At 36.4% G+C, this 23,742-nt stretch overlaps 3 protein-coding genes across 3 annotated transcripts; 1 reads left to right on the top strand and 2 right to left on the bottom strand.

Moving 5' to 3' along the window:
• Positions 1-1,580: 1,580 nt before the first annotated feature.
• On the bottom strand, positions 1,581-4,610 carry tp53i3 (tumor protein p53 inducible protein 3). Its single transcript, XM_082142984.1, has 7 exons — positions 4,458-4,610; positions 4,059-4,135; positions 3,708-3,839; positions 3,366-3,633; positions 3,087-3,299; positions 2,810-3,006; positions 1,581-2,578 (listed from the first exon to the last, which is right to left on the bottom strand). Exons 2-7 carry the CDS (start codon positions 4,083-4,085, stop codon positions 2,396-2,398), a joined length of 1,020 nt encoding a protein of 339 aa, XP_081999110.1. The 5' UTR covers positions 4,086-4,135; positions 4,458-4,610; the 3' UTR covers positions 1,581-2,395.
• A 709-nt stretch (positions 4,611-5,319) lies between these two features.
• cenpo (centromere protein O) lies at positions 5,320-10,840 on the bottom strand. Its single transcript, XM_082142989.1, has 6 exons — positions 10,689-10,840; positions 9,795-9,940; positions 8,816-8,954; positions 8,440-8,708; positions 7,562-7,724; positions 5,320-6,461 (listed from the first exon to the last, which is right to left on the bottom strand). The coding sequence occupies exons 1-6, from the start codon at positions 10,717-10,719 to the stop codon at positions 6,352-6,354; spliced, it is 858 nt and encodes a 285-aa protein (XP_081999115.1). The 5' UTR covers positions 10,720-10,840; the 3' UTR covers positions 5,320-6,351.
• Positions 10,841-10,907: 67 nt separating this feature from the next.
• Positions 10,908-20,959, top strand: slc5a6b (solute carrier family 5 member 6). The gene is made up of 16 exons (XM_082142978.1): positions 10,908-11,234; positions 12,207-12,647; positions 12,788-12,853; positions 12,948-12,999; positions 13,083-13,150; positions 13,347-13,501; positions 15,758-15,898; positions 15,986-16,115; positions 16,231-16,319; positions 16,969-17,078; positions 17,246-17,316; positions 18,322-18,408; positions 18,837-18,994; positions 19,078-19,184; positions 20,317-20,438; positions 20,518-20,959. The coding sequence occupies exons 2-16, from the start codon at positions 12,300-12,302 to the stop codon at positions 20,635-20,637; spliced, it is 1,824 nt and encodes a 607-aa protein (XP_081999104.1). The 5' UTR covers positions 10,908-11,234; positions 12,207-12,299; the 3' UTR covers positions 20,638-20,959.
• The last annotated feature ends 2,783 nt before the right edge of the window (positions 20,960-23,742 follow it).

The following is a 23,742-nucleotide window of genomic DNA, read 5'->3' as shown; positions in this document are numbered from 1 at the left end:
TTAAAGCGATTGAGTCTCTTCAGAAAATGTGGACTAAACCGCTCAATTCATATGGATTCGTTTTTACGATCTCTTTATGAACTTTTTGAAGCATCAAAGTGGCATAGCTGTCAATTGAGGGACAGAAAGTTCTCAGATTTCATCAAAAAGATCTTCATTTGTGTTCCGAAGATTAACAAAAGTTTTACGGGTTTGAAACGACATGAAGGGGAGTAATTAATAACAGATTTTTTTTTTTTTTGGGGGGGGGGGGAATTATCCCTTTAACATTATTTAATGTGTTAACTACAATGTTTTCTTTGTTAATAAAAAGTTGGTTCATGTTAGCTCAGGTCCATTAAATAGGATGTAATAAATGTAATAATGTATTAGTAAATAAAAAATAAAAAAACATTAACGAAGATTAAATGCTTTAAAAGTATTTTACATTGTTAGTTCATGTTAACAAATAGAACCTTATTGTAAAGTGCTACCAAAAATAGCACAAGCACATTTTGTATATGATTGGATTACACCTGTGCGAGCTTGAAGAAATGACTTCACACATTGACTAAAAATCACCACCTAATGATTCGAAGGAAGACGCAAAGGTAAAAATGACATTCATACAGTAAAAGTGCACCCAATTAGGGCCACTGTTTTTATACATGTAAAAACCAAATACTTTTTTTTTTTTACAAAATACTTACATATTTACAGGGTTAGAATTCATCATCAGAAAGACTAATATTGAATTTGCTGATTGCTGTATTTCCGCCAACAACATAACCACGACTATTATTCATTTTCAGGTCATTTGCGCTTGTTTGAGCTCAGGCCTGTTGTATCATAACTTGACTAAAATAATTATATACCGATTCATGAAATCGATCACTTACCGTTTAAGAAGAGAAGCTGAAGTTTGATAAAGTTGTGCGTGTATTCATTTCTGATTATATTTACAGCGTTTTTACATAAAGTTGATCCATTGATCATGAGCAGCAGAGTTTACTTTAGACCAGGAAGTAGGAAATAAAGTTTCTCTTACGTCAAAGTACGAAAACTCAGTGTGAGTGCAGCCGTGAACTAGTAAAGCAAGCTGTGTGTGTGTGTGTGTGTGTGTGTCACCAGTTAGAAAAACCAAAGTATTTTAGTAACGTTATCTATAATTCCAGTAGGACATATCACATATGTATTTGGGTTGGTTGACGACAAATAACACAAACTTGTCTTTTTATTTTAACATTAAATTTTATATTACTTAAATGGGAATGAATAATGGAGAGTAGCCTATGTAGTAGTAGTAGGCCTACGTAGAATACGATTTAACGTCCAGATATTTCATCCCATTATTAATATGAGGTAATGCATATAGTAATTATTCAAAGATTTATGAAAATGTTGCTTGATGTCAACTATGCTTTTTAGAGATCAGAGTCTGTTATCATTACATAGTAAAGCCCAATTAAAAAACAATAAGCAATCCAATCCATTTAATTAAAAATTAACTGATTTCAAGTTTTTGTGGTTGTAATAAAAAATAGTGACAAATCCTTCCCTCACGGGTTAATTTGACCCCCATAAGAATGAATGGAAAATGGTGGGAAGTGAGGTTTTTTATTTTTGTCCATTTAAACAAACACACACACAAAGAAAATCAGCATATTCAAATAAAAATTCTTCAAAGATTTACTTTTGTTTTGAACTTTGAACTCGAATTGTTGCCAAATCAATACAAACCTAAAAAAAAATGCTCAAAATGGAAAGAAAAGTGCTCAAATATTTCCAAATAATTATTTTGTAATGTCTAAATATATATACCTGAATGCATACTGAAGCAAACTGACTTTAAATGGGACTTCAGGATCCAGGGAAACAGTTCATTTGCTCCATATAGAGCAATAAGGCCATCTAGTGGTAAGAGTCATTTAATATCATGTTTTATTTTTTCACAAAGGTCGGCAGAGACAATGTGAGATTTCTTTGCTGATTTAAGTTATTTTGTATTTTAGTGAAATAATGTGCTTATTTATATAAAAATTATTGATCAAATCTAGTAATTCAGAGGAAAATAAAATAATAAAAATAACAAAATATCTCCAAAAAATGCATTACATTTTTTATTTAATATTTTGTCCAGAAAGTTCGTAAGTATATTTTTTAGGGCTTAGGGTCACAAAATAAATCGAAATGGAATAACAGATATTAGGAAGATTCAAACCTCTAACAACATTTGATCTCATTAATCTAATATAGGAACTTTACATTTTTTAACATTGACGACAGTTTTGTAAGTGGTCATAAATCAAATCCGCTGATTGTTGCTCTATGAAAACGCATAGATGTTATTCTCAATGCCGCTGCACAGGGGCTGATCGGGTGATGCTACTGACTGTATTCCATAATAATACTGTGATCAAAAGGTTCCAATTTTGATAATGATTTTCCCAATATTCTTGTTGGCCTCCATGTGTTGATGAGCCATTTCAACATCTTCCATGTTGAACATGCTGTCAATCACAGGCCGCAGAGAAGGATCTGTCGACTGGAAGTGTGGCAAAACCTGCTCGGTGAAACTCCTGACCAACTCTGCTTTATACTAGAAATAAAGACACAATCATTCATACAAAGCGTATAACCGTTAACGCTTCAAACTGAGAATTATACATCATTAAAGGAGTTAAAACAGGCCACAATTAACAGCATTATGGGTTGGAGTGACATGAGGTTTGAATAAATAATGACAGAATAGTCTCAGACCATTTTGGGGTGAACTATTTATTCTACATCAATTTATCAATAAAAATGGTTTCTCGAAAATTCCTCTTACCTCTAAACTTCTGTTTCTGAGGAGACTGCAAAGCAGATGCCCTCTTTTCCTCAAAAGCTTGCCAAATAAGTCTCCATCTGCTGTTTTCCCTCCCAATACACCATAAAGCACCCATCGTCCATCCATCGCAAGGCTACAGATGTTCTTCTCCCAAAAAGATCCACCAATGCAGTCCAGAATCACATCGGCTCCCTTACCTAAACGAAAATACACAATTCGTTTAAATGCATTCATTGCAACATTTAACAAAGATATTTTTTATACTAAAATGATTGACCTTCAGTGAATTGCAGCACTTTTTCCGAGAAATCCTCCTCTTTGTAATTGATTCCCACAGCTGCTCCAACCTGCTCTGCAAATGTTAACTTTTCAGGGCTCCCTGTTGTTACTACTGGAATGGCACGACATAAGCGAACCAGCTGAACGGCAGCGGTGCCGACACCACTCGCTCCAGCATGAATCAACACCGTCTCATTCGCCTTCACTTTGGCTAAAAAAAGGGCAGCATATGGGAATATAGTGGGCATAAAAAGCATTCATAAGCTGACATTGTTACCTATGAAGTGCAGAAGTTGGTAGGCAGTCAGCCAGGCCTCAGGAAGAGCTGCGGCTTGATGAAGATTGAGGTTTGACGGGACAGGCATGATGAGTTCTTCTGGAACAGCTACATATTCTGCATAGCCACCTCCTCCGAGTAAAGCCATTACTTTACTTCCCAGCATCCAGTTCCCCTTGACCCCAGGACCGATCTCAGCGATCACCCCGCTGGCCTCCAGTCCCAAGATTTCACTCTCTCCAGGGGGAGGTGGGTAAAGACCCTTTTTCTGTCAATTAAAATGAGCCATCAATGGGGTTGAAATTGACCAGGACACAAACTTCGGCAGGATTTGTGGATCACCTGCAGAAGATCAGCTCTGTTTAAAGCGGTAGCGGCGACTCTGATGAGGAGCTGCCCATCTTTGGGTTCAGGCCGAGGAACATGTTTCACACCCAGTTTCCCAGCTTCATCAACACAAACTGCCTGCATTGACTCGGAAATGAGAAGAAATACAAGCTGTTTATCATGCTTTTTTATTGGATTTTTGATGTCTATATTTTTTTTTTACAGTATTTTATTATTTCATTTTGTTTGTTTCCCTCTGTAATACTTTGGCAATATACAAAGTTTATTATATATATTTATTATGAGGGGGAGACAATTTGAACAACTTTAAAACACTCTGGAAAACACTCTTAAATTTTTACTTACTGTTTTCTCTTCGGACATTTGTAACATTTCGATCTAACGACACAAACAGGATATTAGCTTTCCTTTTGATTTAAGGCCTAAAATTAAAAACACAAACGTGAATTAAAAGTGAAGCATTATATCACACATAACACTGTAATGCAACGTAACTTGAGATACACACAATTGGAATGAGTGACTTTTATTTACACCAGTGTCTGATTTTCTGCGCAATTTCGACGCACATATGAACTATATCAACTATTCTGTGCGTTAACGAAAACAAAATCTACAGCACTGATCAATCATATATATGCATATCACTGCAATATAGCTTGTTTCTGTAGTGAATGCACAAATTATGACATCGACTTTAATCTCTGTGTTGTCTGACTAAAAACTATAATTCAAACAGCTCACCTTTACATTCACTGTGGAAGAAAACAGCGACAAACTCAAATTTAGGCTTTTAAAATTTTTTAATAGAACTAACTTCCTAAAATTACTCATTTAAATCGCTGTTTTTGTTGTGAAAGTAGTTGATTGGACGTTGGTCTGAACTGAACATAAACTGACGTCAAATGCTATCCTAGTACCTCCCATATTACCTACATTCTAACGAACCACGTTCTAAAAGAACAAAACGTTCTGTAAGCTTTGAGCTTTGAGGCGGTTTGAAGGAGATTCCAAATTAATTTACGATTCTGTAGTAATGCTATTCCTTCGGTAGCAATAACCGAAGTCTATCGTATTTTAGTGTGTAAAGTAAACAATACTATGGAACATTATAAGAGTAAATTTATACATCTCAAAATATACATAATGTAAGGCTTAAAGAGATAGTTGACCCAAAAATGAAAATTCTGTCATTCATTACCTCAAGAATATGGGTAACCAAACAATGAATGGGCCCCATTGACTTCTATAGTATGGGAGAAAAAACAATACTGCAAGTATGTAAGTCAATGAAGTTCATCAACTGTCTGGTTAACAACATTCTTCAACATATCTTTATACAGTAAGAAAGAAAGAAATTCTTATAGTAAATGATAGAATTTTCAAACGTCTTAAATGAGTTGTGAGCTATTAAAAGTAGATAAGGCCAGAATTTGGTCTTCCAGCTTTACATTGTCATTATCAACACAATAGTGATCATGTGACCGAGCGACTTTGAAACTCAAAACTCTGAAACCTGACAGAAGGAAATACATGTTATGTTTAAGTGTCATAGCAGCAGATGCGGGCTCTTACGAGACTAGAAAACATATGCAGCAGTTTCAGGTAGAGTAAACTTGCATTTATTATGTATACACAATGTCCATACACATACATATTTTCATAAAATAACTTAGCCTTCGAGCAATCATTGTGGTCTACAAGTTTGAAGCTTCTGAGACATTTGTGTGTGTTTGTAAAATAAATTCGGCTTTGACCGAAAAAAAACTAAATGGGTGTGCGTTTGATTTACAGTATTTGTTTCAAGAAACATCTCGAAATGACAACACAGCCAAGCATTAAGAAACCCAAGTCTTTCATTTACATGGACGTAAGACTGCTGAACCACAAAGAGGACGTCTATCTTCAGAGGAAACTACACAACATCAGCACCAAACACAGACTCAACCTCAGACTGCTGGAGCAGGAACGACAGATCGTCCTGAAAGAGCACAAACGTCTTCTGCAATTAAAGTTTTGCGAACCGTACGCGACAATAAACAACACAATGAGGACCATATCAGAGGTCAGGATGGCAAACGACGCACACAAGACCCGATTCTCAAAATCTGCCCCAGCATTCAGAGCTTTGTCCTCTATTGAAACCTTTGAGGATGATAACCAACAGAGGTTTGCTAAATCAGCATCATTTTTTGTCAAGCAAGATGATTCATCTCCATCTATGATCACAGAGAGATTCAAAGCGTCGGAGAATGGTCAGCTATCTATTCTACAGCTGAAAAACCTGGCGCTGATCGACAGCATCTCCCAGAGAGAGCTGATGTATCAGGAAGAGTGTTACAGAGGGTATAAAGAAAGACTGAAACAACTGCAGAGAGAAAAACTACGACAGAAAATAAGGAGCTTTCTCAACACGATAGAACATATTTAACAACGTATGCTTGTGAATATGGTTGTCAGATGAATCTTTATTTGTCCTTAAGGAAATTTTGAACATATAGATCATTCTAAATAGTTGTTTGTTTCCTCATCTGCATGCTAATCTACCTCTGACGCATCTCTCTGTTATATGAGCTCATTGTCGGGTTTTTAACTGCACTATCACAGAACATTATTTACATTAAATGAATTGATTTCCTTAAGCTATGCTTCCCATCCTCCTCATGGTCAGGAGAGCCGTATGAGCTGGAGACTCCAGGAGCAGCGACTGGTTTTTCTTCCACTGTGGAGATTCCGAAATGGTTTTATCTACAAAAATAAAAGCAAATATACACAAAATTATTGTAATCTCAGTTACTTTTCTTTTTTCAAATCTTTAAATAAAGAAAGTGCATGCTTTGGATTAAACTATGTGTCCGCCCTTATTGCCAAATGAACGTGAGCACATACATTTACCCTAAAACAACTTCATAATCTGATAAGCACTTCATTTGATTTACATTTTTTAGTGCATGAAAAATAGCAGATAAAAATGCTTTGTAATCTCACACTTCATCCCAGCCCATGTAAGAATAATATCCATTCAATGTTTAACAGACCGTAGAGATTTTACTGAAAATCGTTTCATATTAAAGAGGTAGTCCCTCCATTGAAAGTCCAGGTAACAGGCATTGTGAAATGAATCAAGTGGTTTAATCCAAGTCTTGTTAAGATATATGATTACTTTATATGATGGACAGATTTCATCTAAACAATGATCGACACACATACACAGAGCACATCATAAAGACGCGTGTGATGCATGAGAACCGATGAGGTTTGTTTGTTCTAGCACGTGATGCACATGTATCATGAGTTTCCATGTACCATTTGTTATGTGCTATATGCATGAGTGTTTATATGAGAATAAAGCATTAGCAAATCTGTTCATCATATGAATCGATTGTGTCTCTTCACAAGCCTTGGATTAAACCGCTTGACTCATTTTACAATGCTTTATGATCTTCTAAGTTTTGGTTACCTGAACCTTCAATGGAGGGACAGAAACCTCTCAGGTTTCCTTAAAAATTAAATTGTGTTTACAAGATTAACCAAAGACTTACAGGTTTGGAATGACCTGAAGGTGAGTATATGATGACAGAATTTAAATTTTTTGGGGGGTGAACTGTCCCTTTAAATAATTCATATTAATATGTTCTGTTAAATTTGTATCTATTTTATCCAAAGTGACTTATATCACATATCACACAAGCAACACTTTTTTTTTGTCAGTTCATGCATTCCTTGTTGCTAGTGTCATGGTATAGTGTTACAGTGTATATGTGCTACAGGAATGTTCTCTTCCAAGCGAGAAATCGTAAGCGCAGGTCAAGCTTAGCCCGGGTCAATTCAATTGCGATGTGCCGTACCTTCACTCTCAATGCTGACACGTGTTGGGAGACATTGTGTGAGATCTCCATACTCCAGTGTGCACAGAACAGCTTTGGGAGTCTCTCCTTGTTCTGTACACATGAGCACGAGAATATTGCACAGCTGATTGCTCTCCATCACCTCCACCGAACCAACGAGTTCCTGTGGCAAAGACAGGAGAGAATGCAAGGATGCATTAAATTTATCAAAAAGATTTACAAAAGATTTCCAATTCAAATAAATGCTGTTCTTTTGAACTTTCGATTAATCAAAAAAATCTAGTCACTGAAAAACTGTATCACCATTTCTACAAAAAAATTCAGCATTAAAGTCAATTTAAATGACAATTCTTGTTTTTTATGAAATCTTTATTTTTTTAATAAATGATTTATCCGCGTTAAATTCATATGCCCTCATAATCTTTCATCAAAATAACTTCCCCTCCCTCTTGCAGTGATATCTCTTCTCTGACTCAAAGGCGGGACAACCTTTCACTCAAATGAGATCCACCAATAGCAAACCACAACCATCCAATCAATTCCCGATGGACAAAGTCAAGTCCTGCCCAACATTTTTATTGTTTGAGAAGCTGTTTCACTCGGATATACTTCACATTAGGGAAGCAGCAAATCATCATTTTAGACTGGTAATTTCAGCTTTGCGTCACAGGAATAAATTACATTCTAAAATATATGTTAAAATAGAAAACATTATTGTTTTTAATGTTGATTAAATACATGTAGCCTTGGTGAGCATAAGAGAGCATGTCCTTTATTCCTGTGAATGATATATATATATATATATATATATATATATATATATATATACAGTTTATACATAAATATATATAAAAAAGAAAAATCTCTATATAAAATACCTTGACGAGGGAAACCTGCTGTCTGCGACCAGCTAAAGCATTGAGGTTCTGGCTGAGGGTTTGCAGGAAGGCTTTCAGGTCTTTCTGCAGGTTCTGTTTGGCAAAACTCTCGAGTGGTAATGACGGTGGGATGTTATGGCGGGAGATCTGCACGGTGCGCGTCAGATCCAGCTCCATGTTATATGTGTCCAAATACACACCCTCAAAAGCTGTGTGAAAAGACACACACACACTTTTCCCTTCCTTACACTCCACCAAATCATAGCCACCTAATAATAAATAAAAACAACAGAACATACGATCAGGCCTAAACAGAAGCATGATCGATCTAGGACTGATCAATATCACCATTAAAATGAGATGTGAATATAATTACCAATTAAGTGATGAGCACGCTGAAGATCTTTTAACTGCATTTTCCAAGCAGTTAACAAAGACTGCTGCATTTCTATGAGGCCGCCAGCATCATCATCATCTTGTAAAGGAAGATCTTTGCTGATTTTATCTTTAAGGATCTGCCATACACAATGACAATAAGTTTACAGTAAGGCCCATTTACACCAAGAATAACTAAAGATAACTATATTAGCATTCACACCGTCGCACAGTAACCTTGTGTTTGCTATAAGCACGTGCTGCAGTTGCCATCTGCCGCTTTAAAAGTTCGAGTGGTTTCTGATTGGTTATGAATGTTGTTAATGTTCATGAGCTGGAAAAAAATCGTTCTAAAACGTAAATCCAATGATAACGTTTATCTGTGTTGTTTGATACAGTTGTGTGTTGTGAACGTCACTATTATCATAGAATTAGAACCATTATTAACATTTTAGAGGTCAATCATGACAACTCTCTGAATAGTTTGAGCATGTTATTGAATATGGCAGTGTTAATGTATTTGGTCTTGGCGGACTAGATCTGCTATGATGCTGTTGTTGTTGTTGTTGATTATTGCTGCTGCTTCAGAGCAAGTATGGACTTGCTCTACAGACACACTGCTGCATATATAGACATACTGTACAAAAATCACATTGCAGATCTAGGCAGGTGGAGCTGGGGAGGTGGAGGGTTTCAGAAGAATTCTGATGGCACACTGCAGGACTAGCTTACAGCAAACAATGGACCAGACCATTTAAATGTTCTCATTTAACCTCATCTCATCGCCATGCAGTAATGATGTGATTGCTTGTAGATTGCATGTAAAGGACGTTTCAGCCTGCACCCTCAAGAGTTTCATGACTGAATTAGATATTTATGCTACTCAGTAACATAAATAAATGTATGCTACTCATTTTCTACCAAATATCAAAGAGAAAGTCACATATTAGAGTCTCTTTACTATTTCAAAGCAGTCTCACTTTGATGGCGTCTGTCTGACGTTTGAGTTGATCTCTTTTGGCACGGAGGGTCAGAGCTTTGACCTTGAGCATCTCTAACCTCTCAGACTGATGCTGGTCCTGCTGTATCATACCTCTCTCTAAAGCCATCAGGTGATTCAGAACACCTGATATATAACATGACACATAAACACAGGGTGCATTAAAAACAATTACAGAGTAAGTGAAAATATGCTTACACCACCAGACAAAGGTTAGGACATAGCTACTCATTTTTAGTAGGAATATTTTCCACATTGTAGAATAATTGTCATCAAAATAATTATAATAATGATAAACATTTTGTGAAAACATTCAAATTTTCCTCACCTTAGAAGTTATATCATATTTTAATATGAGAAAATTAAATGAGATTAATCATCTTTTATGGATTATGGAAAATGATGTAGAAGACTTTGATGTCCAAATGAAGAATATATATATATATATATATATATATATATATATATATATATATATATATATATATATATATATATATTAACCCTTTATGAATTTGATTAAACTGACTGAACAGAATCTGTAAATCAAAACAAGTGACATTTTGATTGTAGTGTATTGTTACTTATTGATGCATTTACTTTTTTGTCAATGTATTTACAATAAGTGAGTTGAGTTGAGTTGTGTCTGCCATATTAATTCCAGGCACGTAAGCATACACTTAAAAATCAAAACGTTTTTGTGACATCTAGAAAATAATAGAAAAGAAGAATAAATGTAGTCATGCGAGTCCATAAGGAAGACTATATCAGATGTAGCGTTACTGTAAGTAGCCTAACACATACAACTACTAGCTGTTTTCAAAACGTCTTGATATATGACACATTTAGATGTTAACAAACTGCCTAAGTTTACCGTGCTCCATTGGTTCCATTTGACTGTCCATTACTATGTTCTTGACGCGCGAATATTTTACTTTTGCTTATTTTGTTTCTTTGTAAATCGAATGTTTGGAATTATGGCGCGCTGTTGTGTCACGTGGTGTCACGTGTCACCTCGGAAGCTAAAACACAAACCGCGCTCTAGAGCATCATCACGGCGCGCTGTTTGCGCAGCCACGTAATCTGGGTTCATTACTACGCTCTATTTTTCCCCACGTGGATGCATTTTGTACTGTAATGTGCATATTATTATTTCATATCAATTTTAAAATCGAAAAAGAAAAAACAGCTGCATATGTGTGTGGTGGGAAACACGTTAACTATCACTGAGTATATTTAGAGATCGTAAATTGTAAGGTGCACAGGTGTTTGACTGTGATAAAGTGGCTCAGTCAGTCTGTAACCTTCAGGCGTGATGGCAACTGTAATACTAGGAGGAGTGTATTAGTGCAACACTGTCTGCCCCCCGGATGACACATGAAGTGTATGAAGCTCCATCTGATCTGATTGACTACTTTAGGTAAGAACACCTGCATGTGGAGCAAACATGTAACGCACTAGTTGTGCTTGTGTTGATGAGGAACACAGCATGCGTCCAACAACTAACCAACGATAACAAGGAAGTGAAATTACATTTCACTAACTAATGGTAGGGATAACTGGGTAGATCATTCAGTAAATGATAACATATTTACACTTTTACATGAATTATGGTCCTAGGGAGTGCATTTGGGGTAAAGTTGAAATTGCAATCTAGTGGCGTCTTGTCTCAGTGCAGACTAGTACAACTGCCAGGAACTGTTAACCCTGCAGTGCCTGGTAGAGAAGTGTTCACCATCCTTTATTAACCCCTTAGACTCCTAAAAAAAACATGCTAATACCATCGCACTGTGATGTATAATATGCTACTTTAAAATTACCGTACTCCTGTACCTCTTTAGAGTATTACTGTTGGGTTCTGGAAGTAAAAATGATATTTTCTCTGTATAGAATTTGATATATATATATATACATACATGCATGCATGCATACATAGGACTACATATATGCAAATGTAGTTTAAATCTTTCTTGACAGTCTCACTTTGAGATCTGAGGTTGTTAAATGATGTTATACACCTGCATTTAAGCCATTAATCTGTGCAATTTTAACATAAAGAAAAAGATAATAATTGCGATCCACCAATCAGACAAAGTACTGTAGACATAGTATTTAAAATAAATATTATTTATGCTAATTCAGGTCACAATTCACAGTACTTGATGGGATGACGTAGATTGTTTGCTCCCGAAGTCATTATTTTATTATTTTATTAGGCCTATGTGACATATTTCCAAGGGAAGAGGATATTCAATGTGTTAAAATGGAGGCTGGGATGTGATTTTATTTTAAATGTCAACATACTAGCATAACATGAAATCCTAACCTGATTGAGTAAGTACTGAATGTTCTATCAGTGTGTGTCTGTGTGTGTGTGTGTGACATGTTTCAGGTCGTCATCAGATTTGCAGGCCGATGGCTTTGACCTTTGTCCTGATCACGCAACAGAGACTTTAATATCACGCTCCATGCCTGAAGTCTCAGTATGGATCCATCGGCACCCAAGTACTTCACTATTATTGATTATGTGATATTTGTGTTGCTGTTGGTGGCCTCCATGTCCATCGGGCTGTACTACGCCTTCACCGGAGGCCGCCAGAGCACCACGAGAGAGTTTCTGTTCGCAGACAGGAGTATGAAGTGCCTGCCGCTCTCTCTGTCTCTCATGGCCACCTTCCAGTCGGCTGTGGCCGTCATTGGCACGCCGGCTGAAGTCTACACCAATGGCACGCAGTATTGGTTCATAGGCTGCTCTTATATTCTGGGTCTCCTGATACCAGCACACATTTTCATTCCTGTGTTCTACAGACTGCATCTCACCAGTGTTTATCAGGTACACATATTATTACAGATATTATTTAGAGACCACCCTAGTAACCCCATAACAACACTCTAGGCGAGTTTTGCACCACTAACCTGTTCTTTTGTCATTGATGCCTTTATTAAACATGCTCACGTCTCATTCGCCTGCAGTATTTGGAGCTGCGCTTCTGTAAAGCCGTCCGTATATGTGGCACTGTTACATTTATTTTTCAGATGGTAAGTTCTAGCATCTCTGTTGTGAAATAAAGTTTCCATTTTTGCATATTTAATGCATTCAGTGGCTCAGAGAGTTACTGTGTGGGTTTTGCAGGTCATTTATGTGGGTGTTGGCATCTATACACCGGCTCTTGCACTGAATGCAGGTAATGTTGCAACAAATTTCCAATAAATATTAACATTATATTAATAAATAAATGTCTCTGCTTTGACATATGTCTGTCTCTAGTTACTGGTTTTCATTTATGGGGAGCCGTACTGGCAACTGGGTTAGTCTGCACTCTATATACAGCACTGGTAAGATCTTTTTATTTATTTATTTTTATTTAAGGTCAACACAATATGAATTTACTTTACAGATTACATACAATTCATCACTGCATGAAAAAATGTCTGTCTTTGTAAACTTTCATCAGCTAGCGCTACATCTAAACATTTATGCGTCAATCCATTTGAATTTGTAATGATTTTAGCATGTTTGTCCTCCTGGTAGGGTGGGCTGAAGGCCGTGGTGTGGACCGATGTTTTTCAGACAGTAGTCATGTTTACTGGTCAGCTGGCCGTCATCATTGTGGGCGTTCAGCAGGCTGGTGGTCTGTCTGAGACCTGGGTTAAAGTCAGAGACGGTGGACGCATCTCTGGCTTCGAGTAAGTTCATTTGAACTGGTTTGGTGTGGCTGGCATTGCACATTTAACCACAAGGTTGCTCCAGTTGCTCCAGATTCCACTGAATCAGGGGATGCCAGGGCCCCCTAAATATGATGATGATCCCCTTTTGAGGTTAGGCCCTCCTTTTAATATTTAGTTTGTGTTAAGTTGGCAGTTAACCTTTTTATTATTATTATTAAAGGGATAGTTCACCATTCTGTCATCATTTACAGCCACATCCATTTCACTCTGTATCCCAAGACTGGTTGCTCACTGAATCTAAGCAGGGCTGGTCAGTCCCTGGGTGGGAGATGTCCTTGGAAAACCAGTTTGCTGCTGGAAGAGGTGTTAGTGAGGCCAGTAGGGGGCGCTCACCCTGTGGTGTGTATGGGTCCTAACGCCCCAGTATAGTGACGGGGACAATATACTGTAAGAAGCACCACAATTCGGATGAGACGTTAAACCGAAGACCTGACTCTCTGTGGTCATTAGAAATCCCATGGCACTTCTCGTAAGGGTGGGTGTAGGGGCAACCCTGGGAGTAGGGGTGTAAGGAGGGGGGTAACACGGGAGAAGGGGTGTAACCCTGGTGTCCTGGCCAAATTCCCTCCATTTGGCCCTTATCAATCATGGCCTCCTCATCAACCCCATCCACTGAATTGGCTCGATCACTATAGCTGGTGTGTGGTGAGCGCACTGGCGCCTTTGTACTGTGGCTGCCGTCACATCATCCGGGATGCTGCAAACAACTGGTGGTTGAGGAGAGAACCCTGACATGATTGTAAAGGGCTTTAAGTGTACATTAGTAATATTAAAGTGCTATATAAATGCTTCATTCATTCACTCACCCTCAAGTTGTTCCAAACCTGTATGAATGTCTTTCTTCTGCTGAACACAAAGGAAGAAATTAAGAATGTTGGGAACCAACCAGTTGATGGACCCCATTGACTTCCATAGTATTTTTTTCCATACTGTGGAAGTCAATGGGGTCCATCAACTGTCTGGTTACCCATATTCTTCAAAATATCTTCTTTTGTGTTCAGCAGAAAAAAGACATTCATACAGGTTTGGAACTACTTGAGGGTGAGTGAATTATGACCGAATTTTCATATTTGGGAGAACTATCCTTTTAATGTTAGATAAATTGAAATGTATATATGTGACCCTGGATCACAAAACCATGGGTCACATGGGTACATTTTTGGAAATTGAGATGTATACATCACATGAAAGCTGAATAAATAATTGTTCCATTGATGTATGGTTTGTTAGGACAATATTTGACCTAGATACAACTATTTGAAAATCTGAGGGTGCAAAAAAATCGAAACATTGAAAAAAATCACCTTTAAAGTTGTCAATTTATGTTCGCGATTGTGTTGCATTCACTCAAAAAATAAATGTTTTATATATTTACGGTAGGAAATGTACAAAATATCTTCATAGAACATGATCTTTACTTAATATCCTAATGAGTTTTGGCATAAACGAAAAATCGATACATTTGACCCATACTATTGCCACAAATATACCCGTGCGACTTGTGACTGGTTTTGTGATCCAGAGTCACATATATTATACCACTTTTCACAATATTGTTCCAAAGCAGATAAACTATTTTCTACTGTTCAAACTAGGACTGTTAAAAATAATAATGTTTAAATAAATATTAGTGCTGTCAAATCGATTAATCGCATCTAACATAAACATTATATATATGTGTATATATATACACACACGCATGTATAAAATATATATATATATATATATATTATATGAACAAACTTATCTTAGATGCGATTAATCGCAATCAATCTATTTTACAGCACTACTAAAAATAATAAATAAGTTAATAAATAAAATAATTGTGATGTTAATCTCATAATTTCTATCTGGCTGAAACTTGAAATTGGTCAATGTGTTAAATTATTACATTAATTTAATATCTTAGTGTAATGTGTTAACTTTTACCTTCCCTAACAAATATATTTTCTGCTTTTTATCGAGGTTAAAACCCTCTGTACTAAATGACTTCTCGCTTTAATACCAAGTTTTGACCTTGAAACGTTTCTAAATTTAGACATCTTCTGACTGCCTCTGCACATGTGTAGTGAAACGTACTGAAAGGAACAAACCTCAAATCCTAAGTATTAAATCTAGACATGTAACTCATCCTGTACTGTTTGTGCTGCAGACATGAATGATATTGTGTTGATATTCAGTCATTTCTCCAGTTGACTGACTCTGTCTGTTCAGCCTGAATCCTGACCCAACGGTGAGACACACGTTCTGGACGTTAGGTGTTGGAGGAGTGTTCCTGATGCTGTCTCTCTATGGAGTGAACCAGGCTCAGGTCCAGAGGTACCTCAGTTCTCGCACGGAGAAAGAAGCCGTCATGTAAGCGCTCCTTTTACCAGACCCCAAAGACTCTCAGATGAACTTTAGAGTTGTTCTTCTTACTTATGTGTCGTAATTCTCGTGCAGGTCCTGCTATATGGTGTTTCCGTGTCTTCAGGTGGCCTTAATGCTCAGTTGTCTCATGGGGCTGGTCATGTACGCTTGCTACGGTAACAACAGCCCTTTAGAACAGCAGTACATCACATCCAAAGACCAGGTTAGCAGCACCAAACTAGTACCACATTTACAATGATCTTATAGTTGAACAACAGACTGCATATATAGCTCCTGAATGGAATAGTGAATTTCTATGATGTTCTTTGACTTTATAGATGGTGCTCTACTTTGTCATGGACATGTTACAAAACTTCCCTGGACTTCCTGGATTGTTTGTGGCGTGTTTGTTCAGTGCATCTCTCAGGTAACATTATTAACCCGCAATCATATTTCACAAATCATATTTAAGTAAAAGAAAAATGACTATTATAGTAAGAATCTAATGGAAATGGTCAATGAGAATGATTTTGAATGATCAAAATGTCACCCAAAAATAATGAAATGCAAAATGATCTGCTAAATGCATAAATGTAAATATTCAAATGTCATTTATTGCTGTGATCAAAGCTGAGTTTTTTTTTAGCATCATTACTCCAGTCTTCAGTGTCACATGATCCTTCAGAAATCATTCTAATATGCTGATTTGAGAGTCAAGAAACATTCATTATTATTAATGTTGAAAAGAGTTGAGCTGCTTCATAGGTCTGTAGAAAAATGATTCTGAAAATGATTCTTTGATGAATAGAAAGTTCAAAAGTAAATTTATTTGAAATGGATATAAATGTCTTTATTGTCACTTTTGATCAGTTTAATTTCTTTCAAATAAAATCGTACTCCAATCGTACTCAAACTTTTAAAAGGTAGTGCATATTCATGCAAATCTGCTTTGTTTACTTTTGTCTCTATAATAAACTTACATTCTGCAGAGATACAGCTAAAGACAATAGTCGGTGCACAAGCATGCTTAAAAACTTTGTAAAATAAAACGGAAATGTTCTCATTCTCATTCACAGTACAATATCCTCAGCGTTGAACTCACTGGCCACAGTGACCATAATGGATCTGATCAAACCCCATTGCTCAATGACGGAGGCCAGAGCCACTCTGCTCTCGAAGATGCTGGGTGAGACATTAACTTGAATGTTTAGCTCTCTATTTGAAATGATTTCTGTCTTCCCACTGATGCACAATGATAGAATATGTTTCATCTGATTTCCCCTTTTGCTCAAAGTGATCAAATGAAGCTTTCAGTGAGCATGTTTATAATGGATGATTATATTCCTCATCCAGCCGTATCATATGGGATTATATGTCTGGCTATGGCTTATGTCGTCCATTTGATGAACAGTTCAGTTCTTCAGGTAAGCATACATGCTTTTATAAGCGCTGATGAATTATTGCTGTAATCAGCTTATTTTAAGAAATCAAAAATATATCCTGTCTGTGTAAATTAAAAAAACATTAATTTTATTAAAGCTACAAAAGTTGATTCAGTCAAGAGCAGTGAGAGATTTTCTCTCTTTTGTTTAACATTAATGACAGACGTCAACAGGTTTATTAGGCTGCTGTCACTTTAAGACCAAATGCATGGATCCAATATACTGTTACACATGCGTTTTCTTTCTCAACTGTTTACGTTCACTTAAGACATAACTGACTGTGTGTACTAGGATACGTGCAAAGACGGGCATTTTGACCACATAAGTGTGTGTATTTAATCGTTGAAGCCCAATTTGGTGCCAAAAAAACCTATTCAGTACTCGCATGTACTATGATCAGTGGCTTAACAATCTCACAGCGAGCACATATAGCGAAATTAGTTCTCTTTCGCTGCTTCAATTGTTTAAAATCACTTGTTTTTAAACCACAATGCTTAAAAACGCACGCAACGTCTTTTTATCTCACAATTCTGACTTTTTTCAGAATTGCGAGTTTATAAATGTTCATCTTGTTGGAACGATTTCTTTGTACACTGGGTTAATAAAAAGGAGAGATTTTAAATCAGTTTCTTCTCATTTCAATGTTTCATGTTTCCATCTTTATTTATTTAGTGAAAATCTGGGTAATAAGTGAAACACTATCCCTTAAATATCCACTTTGTTTAAACTTTTTCATTCGTCTGGCCTTAAAAATCGGCTTGCTTGGAACTACTTCTTCACAGAAACTTGTTTAATGAGATAATAAAAGATTTTAACTCGAATCAATCATGTAATAAGCAGAATAATGTACATCCAGTCTGTTGTTATCGCAAAATAAACCAGATAATACAAGACCCAGCACAATCATCCTGTCAGGGTTTGTTTCGCGATAACAAACGGCTGGATGTCATCGCTTACTGAACCTCTAGTTGTGTATTTCACTTCCAGGCTGCTCTCAGTATCTTCGGGATGGTCGGTGGGCCACTGCTCGGCCTGTTCTGTCTCGGCATCTTTTTCCCATGCGCCAATAGCATTGTAAGTTCCTTCTTTCAATTCATCAAACCATCAAACATCTTTAGAAACTTGTTTCCAGCACTTAAAAAATGAAAAAAGGTTAATTTTAGCTCACAATTCGGACTAATTCCCGAATTGATTGGAATCCGAATTGGTTTTTCTATTGATTGTGAGTTTCTATCTCGCAATTCCAAGTTTAAATCTTGCCATTCAGACTTTTTTCTTGCAATTGTGATTTTATATCTCAAAATTCTGACTTTATTTCTTGCAATTCAGAGTTTTTACTCACAATTTTGACTTTGAATTCCGAGTTTAGCCATAAGATCTGAATTGCGAGATTTGTGAGATAAAATGTCATAATTAATTACCTTTTATGTTTTTATTCTGTTGTGGAAATAAGCTTAAATAATTTTTAACATAAATAATGACGTTTTCTCTTTCTCATTCAGGGAGCTGTAACGGGACTTGCTGCAGGTCTGCTCATATCTTTCTGGGTTGGCATTGGTGGCTTTTTGTCTCGGATGTCCAGTTCTGTGGTTCCTCCATTCAACTCTACTAACACAGTAGCAGCCGGCCCTGACAACATCACCATCATAGATGCTGCCAGGTGACTTGTAGATCAGTACCATGCAGTGTAATGTAGATGCATCTATTGAGGGAAAGAATTGAAATGCTTTTTCTGTTTTTCAGCAGACCTGTAGGGCTGCATGGCTTCTACTCTCTGTCCTACATGTGGTACAGTGCGCTCAACTCCTCCACTGTGGTGCTTATCGGACTCATTATCAGCTTCATGACAGGTGAGAAACATTCACCTCAACAGCTTCTGATGGTATTATTACAGCGCGAATTAGCGTCTGGTTTAAGACATGCTTTTTTTTGGGTGGTAAATAATGGCTCAAATACCAGTAAATTGACTAGTGCAAACCTTAGTAAATCACATTGAATGATCAAAATTTTAGTCTGAAAGGGAAACTCCTACAAATGCATATGCAATAAGATCAGCCACAGAAATAACCCTGTTCACACCTTTTAAGAGCAAATTTTGACACTGCTTGTCTTTAGTAAATTCAGATGTTTTTTAACGCAAAAAGAGGGTTTGCACTGGCGCAAGCTGTTAGTAAATCTGGAGTTTAGTCTTGTGGACTAGATTTTCAATAGAGAAATCACACGCTTAGACTCGGAAAGGGCTAGCAACCACTCCGTAGAAACCAGTGTTATGGTTAACTCAAACTATTAAAAAAGTGTAAATTGAAATAAAGTGGATAACACTTTACAATAAGGTCTCATTAGTTAACATTAGTAAATGCATTAACTAACATAAACTAATAAAAAGCAATATATTTTTTAAACAATTTATATTAATGTTAGTAAAGGTTAGTTCATGTTAGTCCACAGTGCATTAAGTAATGTTAGCAAATACAACTTTTGATTAGTAAAAGTAAAAAAATTAACATGGACTAATATTAATAAATTATGTAGAATTATTTTTGTTCAATGTTAGTTCATATTAACTAATGTTAACAAATGAAACCTTATTGTAAAGTGTTAGCATAAAGCTGAAATAAAAAAAGAATGAATACATAAATATTAAGAAAAACATAAATATTAGAATTGTTGCCTTGTCAACTAACTGAAAAAAATAAGTTGAAGTTTTAAAATGACTAAAACTAGAAATATAAAAAAACTAATGAAAGTAAAAGTGACAAAAGAACTTAAAATTGCTCAAATTAAAATTATAAAAATAAAATCTAAATTCAAAATACTAAAATAACACTGATAAATAAAAACTGTGGCGACCACCTACAACAGCCTCGCATTGTTGTGTTGAGTGTTACAATGGGCAAGCACCATTCACATCTTCAGAAAATGTAAAAATACAGTTTTATTATTTATATATATATATGCAAAACATTTTCTACTGCATGCAAGGCCGAACAAAAGGAGACGATGTGGCGTCTGGCACAGTGTATCCGGTGGTGAGAACCGCACGTTCCCTTCTGCACAAGCTTGTGGAGCCGAGCGCTTGCTGCACGTCCCATCCTCGACACAAGGTAAGACGCTACTGTGACTCCACAATAAAATGCCTTGTTGCTTTGGGTGATTTTACTGTAGTAAAACTGCTTCTGGCAGATTGATGGTCATAAAGAAATAAATGGGAACGTAAAGGAGGATGCTGGAATACAGGAAGAGACAGAAACATTTCTCCCATCAAACCCAGTGTCTCATGTGGAGCAAGAGACCTCTGTGTAGCAGAAATGCCATAAGTGCTCTAGTGATAAGTATTGTAAATAGTTTGTATATTGATGGTGTCGGTAATGCTAATTGCAGAGATGTGTAAAAGTTCGGTTTGACTGTAATTATGATGAAGAGAGAATTGTGCCTGGGTGTAAATTTTTATAATGGACTGTATATTTCTGTCACGTTTGTATTCTTTTGTATGTGTAGCTGCTGTATACAAAACCAATGAAAGCTATTTTACAGCATGCCCTAAAAATGTTAATATCTGTAAAGATGTAAAGTACAAATGCAGTGTTCTGCAAATCAACTTTTCTAATAAAACACGTGTGCATTATGAGCTGCTGCTGTTGTGGGTGAATCTCTCCGGTCTGGCTCATATTTCACCCATTTCCCATTGTGACATTAAAATACAAATAAACAACACAATCAAATTAATACATTTTTGTTTTCATATTACATGAATGAAAATGTTACGGTAATGGGAATTATGGAAGAAAATGTGCTTAATTATCGTCAAAATAAAGATACAATGCAAAAAAGTCAAATGTAATGTCTTTATTTATTATTTTAGTCTGTTTGATTTTGGATTTGGAGGTGAAATATGACCTGGACTTGTTGACTTGTAACAGAAACAATGTTTATTTCCTAGATGAATGAAGATTTTATATTTATTTATATATATATCAAATAGGCTAATGCTTAAAAGTATATGACTGGATCATGATTGCAGTGATTATTATGTTTCTATCATGTTATATGTTTGGCAGCAGTTCTTCTAAACCTAACTGATGGAGTGTGTAGCTTTTCAATTCTTAAACAACCGTGTAGGAAAACACATCATGGCCATATTCCAGGATGACAATGTCAAGATTCATCAGGCTCAAACTGTGAAAGGATGGTTGGGAGGAGCATGAAGAATCATTTTCACACATGAATTGGTGGAAATAACATCACAGCATTAATTTCCATGAAGAGATGCATAATTTTTTGGTCAAGATCTTGTATTGAGAATACAAGAGTCCACCCTCTGTAGAGTCTCCTCCTGCACATCCCAAAGACTTTCAATGAATTTAAGGTCTCAGGATTCGGAGATGCCAATTCATGTGGGAAAATGATTCTTCATGCTCTTCCCAACCATTCTTTCACAGTTTGAGGATATTCACATATTCATCCTGGAATATGGCCATGATGTGTCTTCCTACAGGGTTGTTTAAGAAATTAAAAGCTACACACTCCATCAATTTGACACAGCATTTGCCTCTTTAAATTCAAAAAGTGACTATTTTGGCTGGACAAAGTATTTTCACTATATATCATTTTATCTAAAAACAAATGCAAGTATCTTCCCAATTTCAAGCCTCTGCATTGTCATTGTTTTGGTGGTTCTTACATGTGACCAGCAGATGTCTCCAGTTTGTGGAATCCAGAAAGGCCCCACATGTGCCTAACACTGCACTGTAACAATGAAAAGATACCCGAGGAACCATTTGAGGTTTCTTTAGTTGCTACACCGGTGAAACCTCTAGACCCATTTTGAAGAAAGACAGAAGAGGATAAGTTCCCATAACACCTCTGAAGACAGAACTCTGAATCAAAGTGAAAATAGAAGGAAAATGCAGTGGTTTATTAAAGCAGATTGTAGGTTTCATGGTCAGATGCTCAGCTGAGATGTCGTAAATGCAACTTTATAAACAGACAAATGTCATGCTGACATTTCAGAATGCCATTTCTTGGCTAAATGTCAGTTCTCTGAAGTACGCAGAGCTCTGTGAATCACATGATAGCCATCAGGAAGGAACTTCCTGTTAAATGAAGCTTTCAGCAGCACTTTCTAGTCCAACAACTGTCTTAGAATTAAAGGTTCAAATGGAATTTTTCGCAGCGATGCTGTCATAACGTGTCCCGTGGAGATCAAGGGGAGGTGATAGATAGGCTCAGGACTCAGATATCATCCAACGATTTTTATTTCATGCCAGTGAAGAAGTAGGGGTGAATATATTCACAGTGTTATGGCAAAAGAAAAAATTACAAAATTAAACCAAAATAAACATACACTTAACTCAGTGCAAACTTTGATGTATCAACAAACAAAGAAAAACAAATTGCTACAGGCAGCAAAATCTTCATGAATACATTCAGCAATATGACCCCCTCTTTACCCTCCTCAGGTTCAGTTTAGACTGTGATATATAGCCTAGGACAGGCTCATTACACTCAAGACCGTACCAACTGCAGGGGCAACAATACCAAAAACCTTTGTAGCCGAAACATATGACCATTTAACTTCCAAAAACAATTAAAATAAACTCATTCAAATATTTAAACTAATTGTAGACACCAGAAGACATTTCTCCATACCTACATAAACAAAGGTTAAGTTCCCTTCCCTATTAATAGAAATGGTTTAACCCAACACAAGAAAAAGGGAAACTGTAGTCCCGCCCCCTCCTTTGAGGAGTCACAGGAACAGGAAATGGTGAGTAGACAACATGTGGGGTCACCGTTTGCAATGTGGAGATAAATACAGATTTGAACTAATAAATAACAAAAATGCATAATTACAACTTGTCTCTGTGTGGTTAATGAGAACAAACAAAGGAAAACTATAATAGACATAACATGTTGTGATGACCGCTGATATGTGCACCTATCTGCAACCAACCCAAACAGCATGTCTTAAACTTATTGTAAATTAATGTTATGTAATAATGAACCTAAGGGACTGCACCATAGTCAAAAGAAACACAAAACCATAAATAACAAATAAAGATACATAAGCCCATAAACAGATTGTAAAGACTTCGGCAGTGATGACGTCATCTTAGCACCCGTCATCACAGATGCCATAGAAGAACCATTTTTGGTTCCCCAAAGAACCTTCCATGGAACTGTTCTAAAAGAACCATTTTTTTCTTAGTATGAAGACCATTTTAATAATCTAAAGAACCTTTCTTTTCACTACCAAGAACCTTTTGTGCAATGGCAAGGTTCTTAACGTTCACCATATAGAGAGCTGATAAATAATCTTTATTTTTAAGAGTGAATGTTGCCTATAAAGGGAACAGAATATGATACTGACTTAAAGACACCGCAACCACGGGTCAGAGCCTTTTCAGT

Source organism: Leuciscus leuciscus (assembly GCF_965113295.1).
Source record: "Leuciscus leuciscus genome assembly, chromosome: 17".
NCBI classification, from domain to species: Eukaryota; Metazoa; Chordata; class Actinopteri; order Cypriniformes; family Leuciscidae; genus Leuciscus; species Leuciscus leuciscus.
This window is presented reverse-complemented; position numbering and strand designations above follow the sequence as displayed.

What these genes read in the sequence shown, in the direction of transcription:
- cenpo (XM_082142989.1), bottom strand. Translation starts at nt 10,719, where the DNA reads ATGGACAGTCAAATGGAACCAATGGAGCACG. An exon ending in GCGTGCTCATCACTTAATTG is followed by an intron (nt 8,709 to 8,815) that starts GTAATTATATTC and finishes ATTTATTATTAG; the next exon opens with GTGGCTATGATTTGGTGGAG. An exon ending in AGCAGGTTTCCCTCGTCAAG is followed by an intron (nt 7,725 to 8,439) that starts GTATTTTATATA and finishes TCTTTGCCACAG; the next exon opens with GAACTCGTTGGTTCGGTGGA.
- slc5a6b (XM_082142978.1), top strand. Translation starts at nt 12,300, where the DNA reads ATGGATCCATCGGCACCCAAGTACTTCACTATTATTGATTATGTGATA. An exon ending in TTACATTTATTTTTCAGATG is followed by an intron (nt 12,854 to 12,947) that starts GTAAGTTCTAGC and finishes TGGGTTTTGCAG; the next exon opens with GTCATTTATGTGGGTGTTGG. An exon ending in CATTATCAGCTTCATGACAG is followed by an intron (nt 19,185 to 20,316) that starts GTGAGAAACATT and finishes ACTGCATGCAAG; the next exon opens with GCCGAACAAAAGGAGACGAT.
- tp53i3 (XM_082142984.1), bottom strand. Translation starts at nt 4,085, where the DNA reads ATGTTACAAATGTCCGAAGAGAAAACA. An exon ending in CCAACTTCTGCACTTCATAG is followed by an intron (nt 3,300 to 3,365) that starts GTAACAATGTCA and finishes CCCTTTTTTTAG; the next exon opens with CCAAAGTGAAGGCGAATGAG. An exon ending in TCAGAAACAGAAGTTTAGAG is followed by an intron (nt 2,579 to 2,809) that starts GTAAGAGGAATT and finishes CTTTATTTCTAG; the next exon opens with TATAAAGCAGAGTTGGTCAG.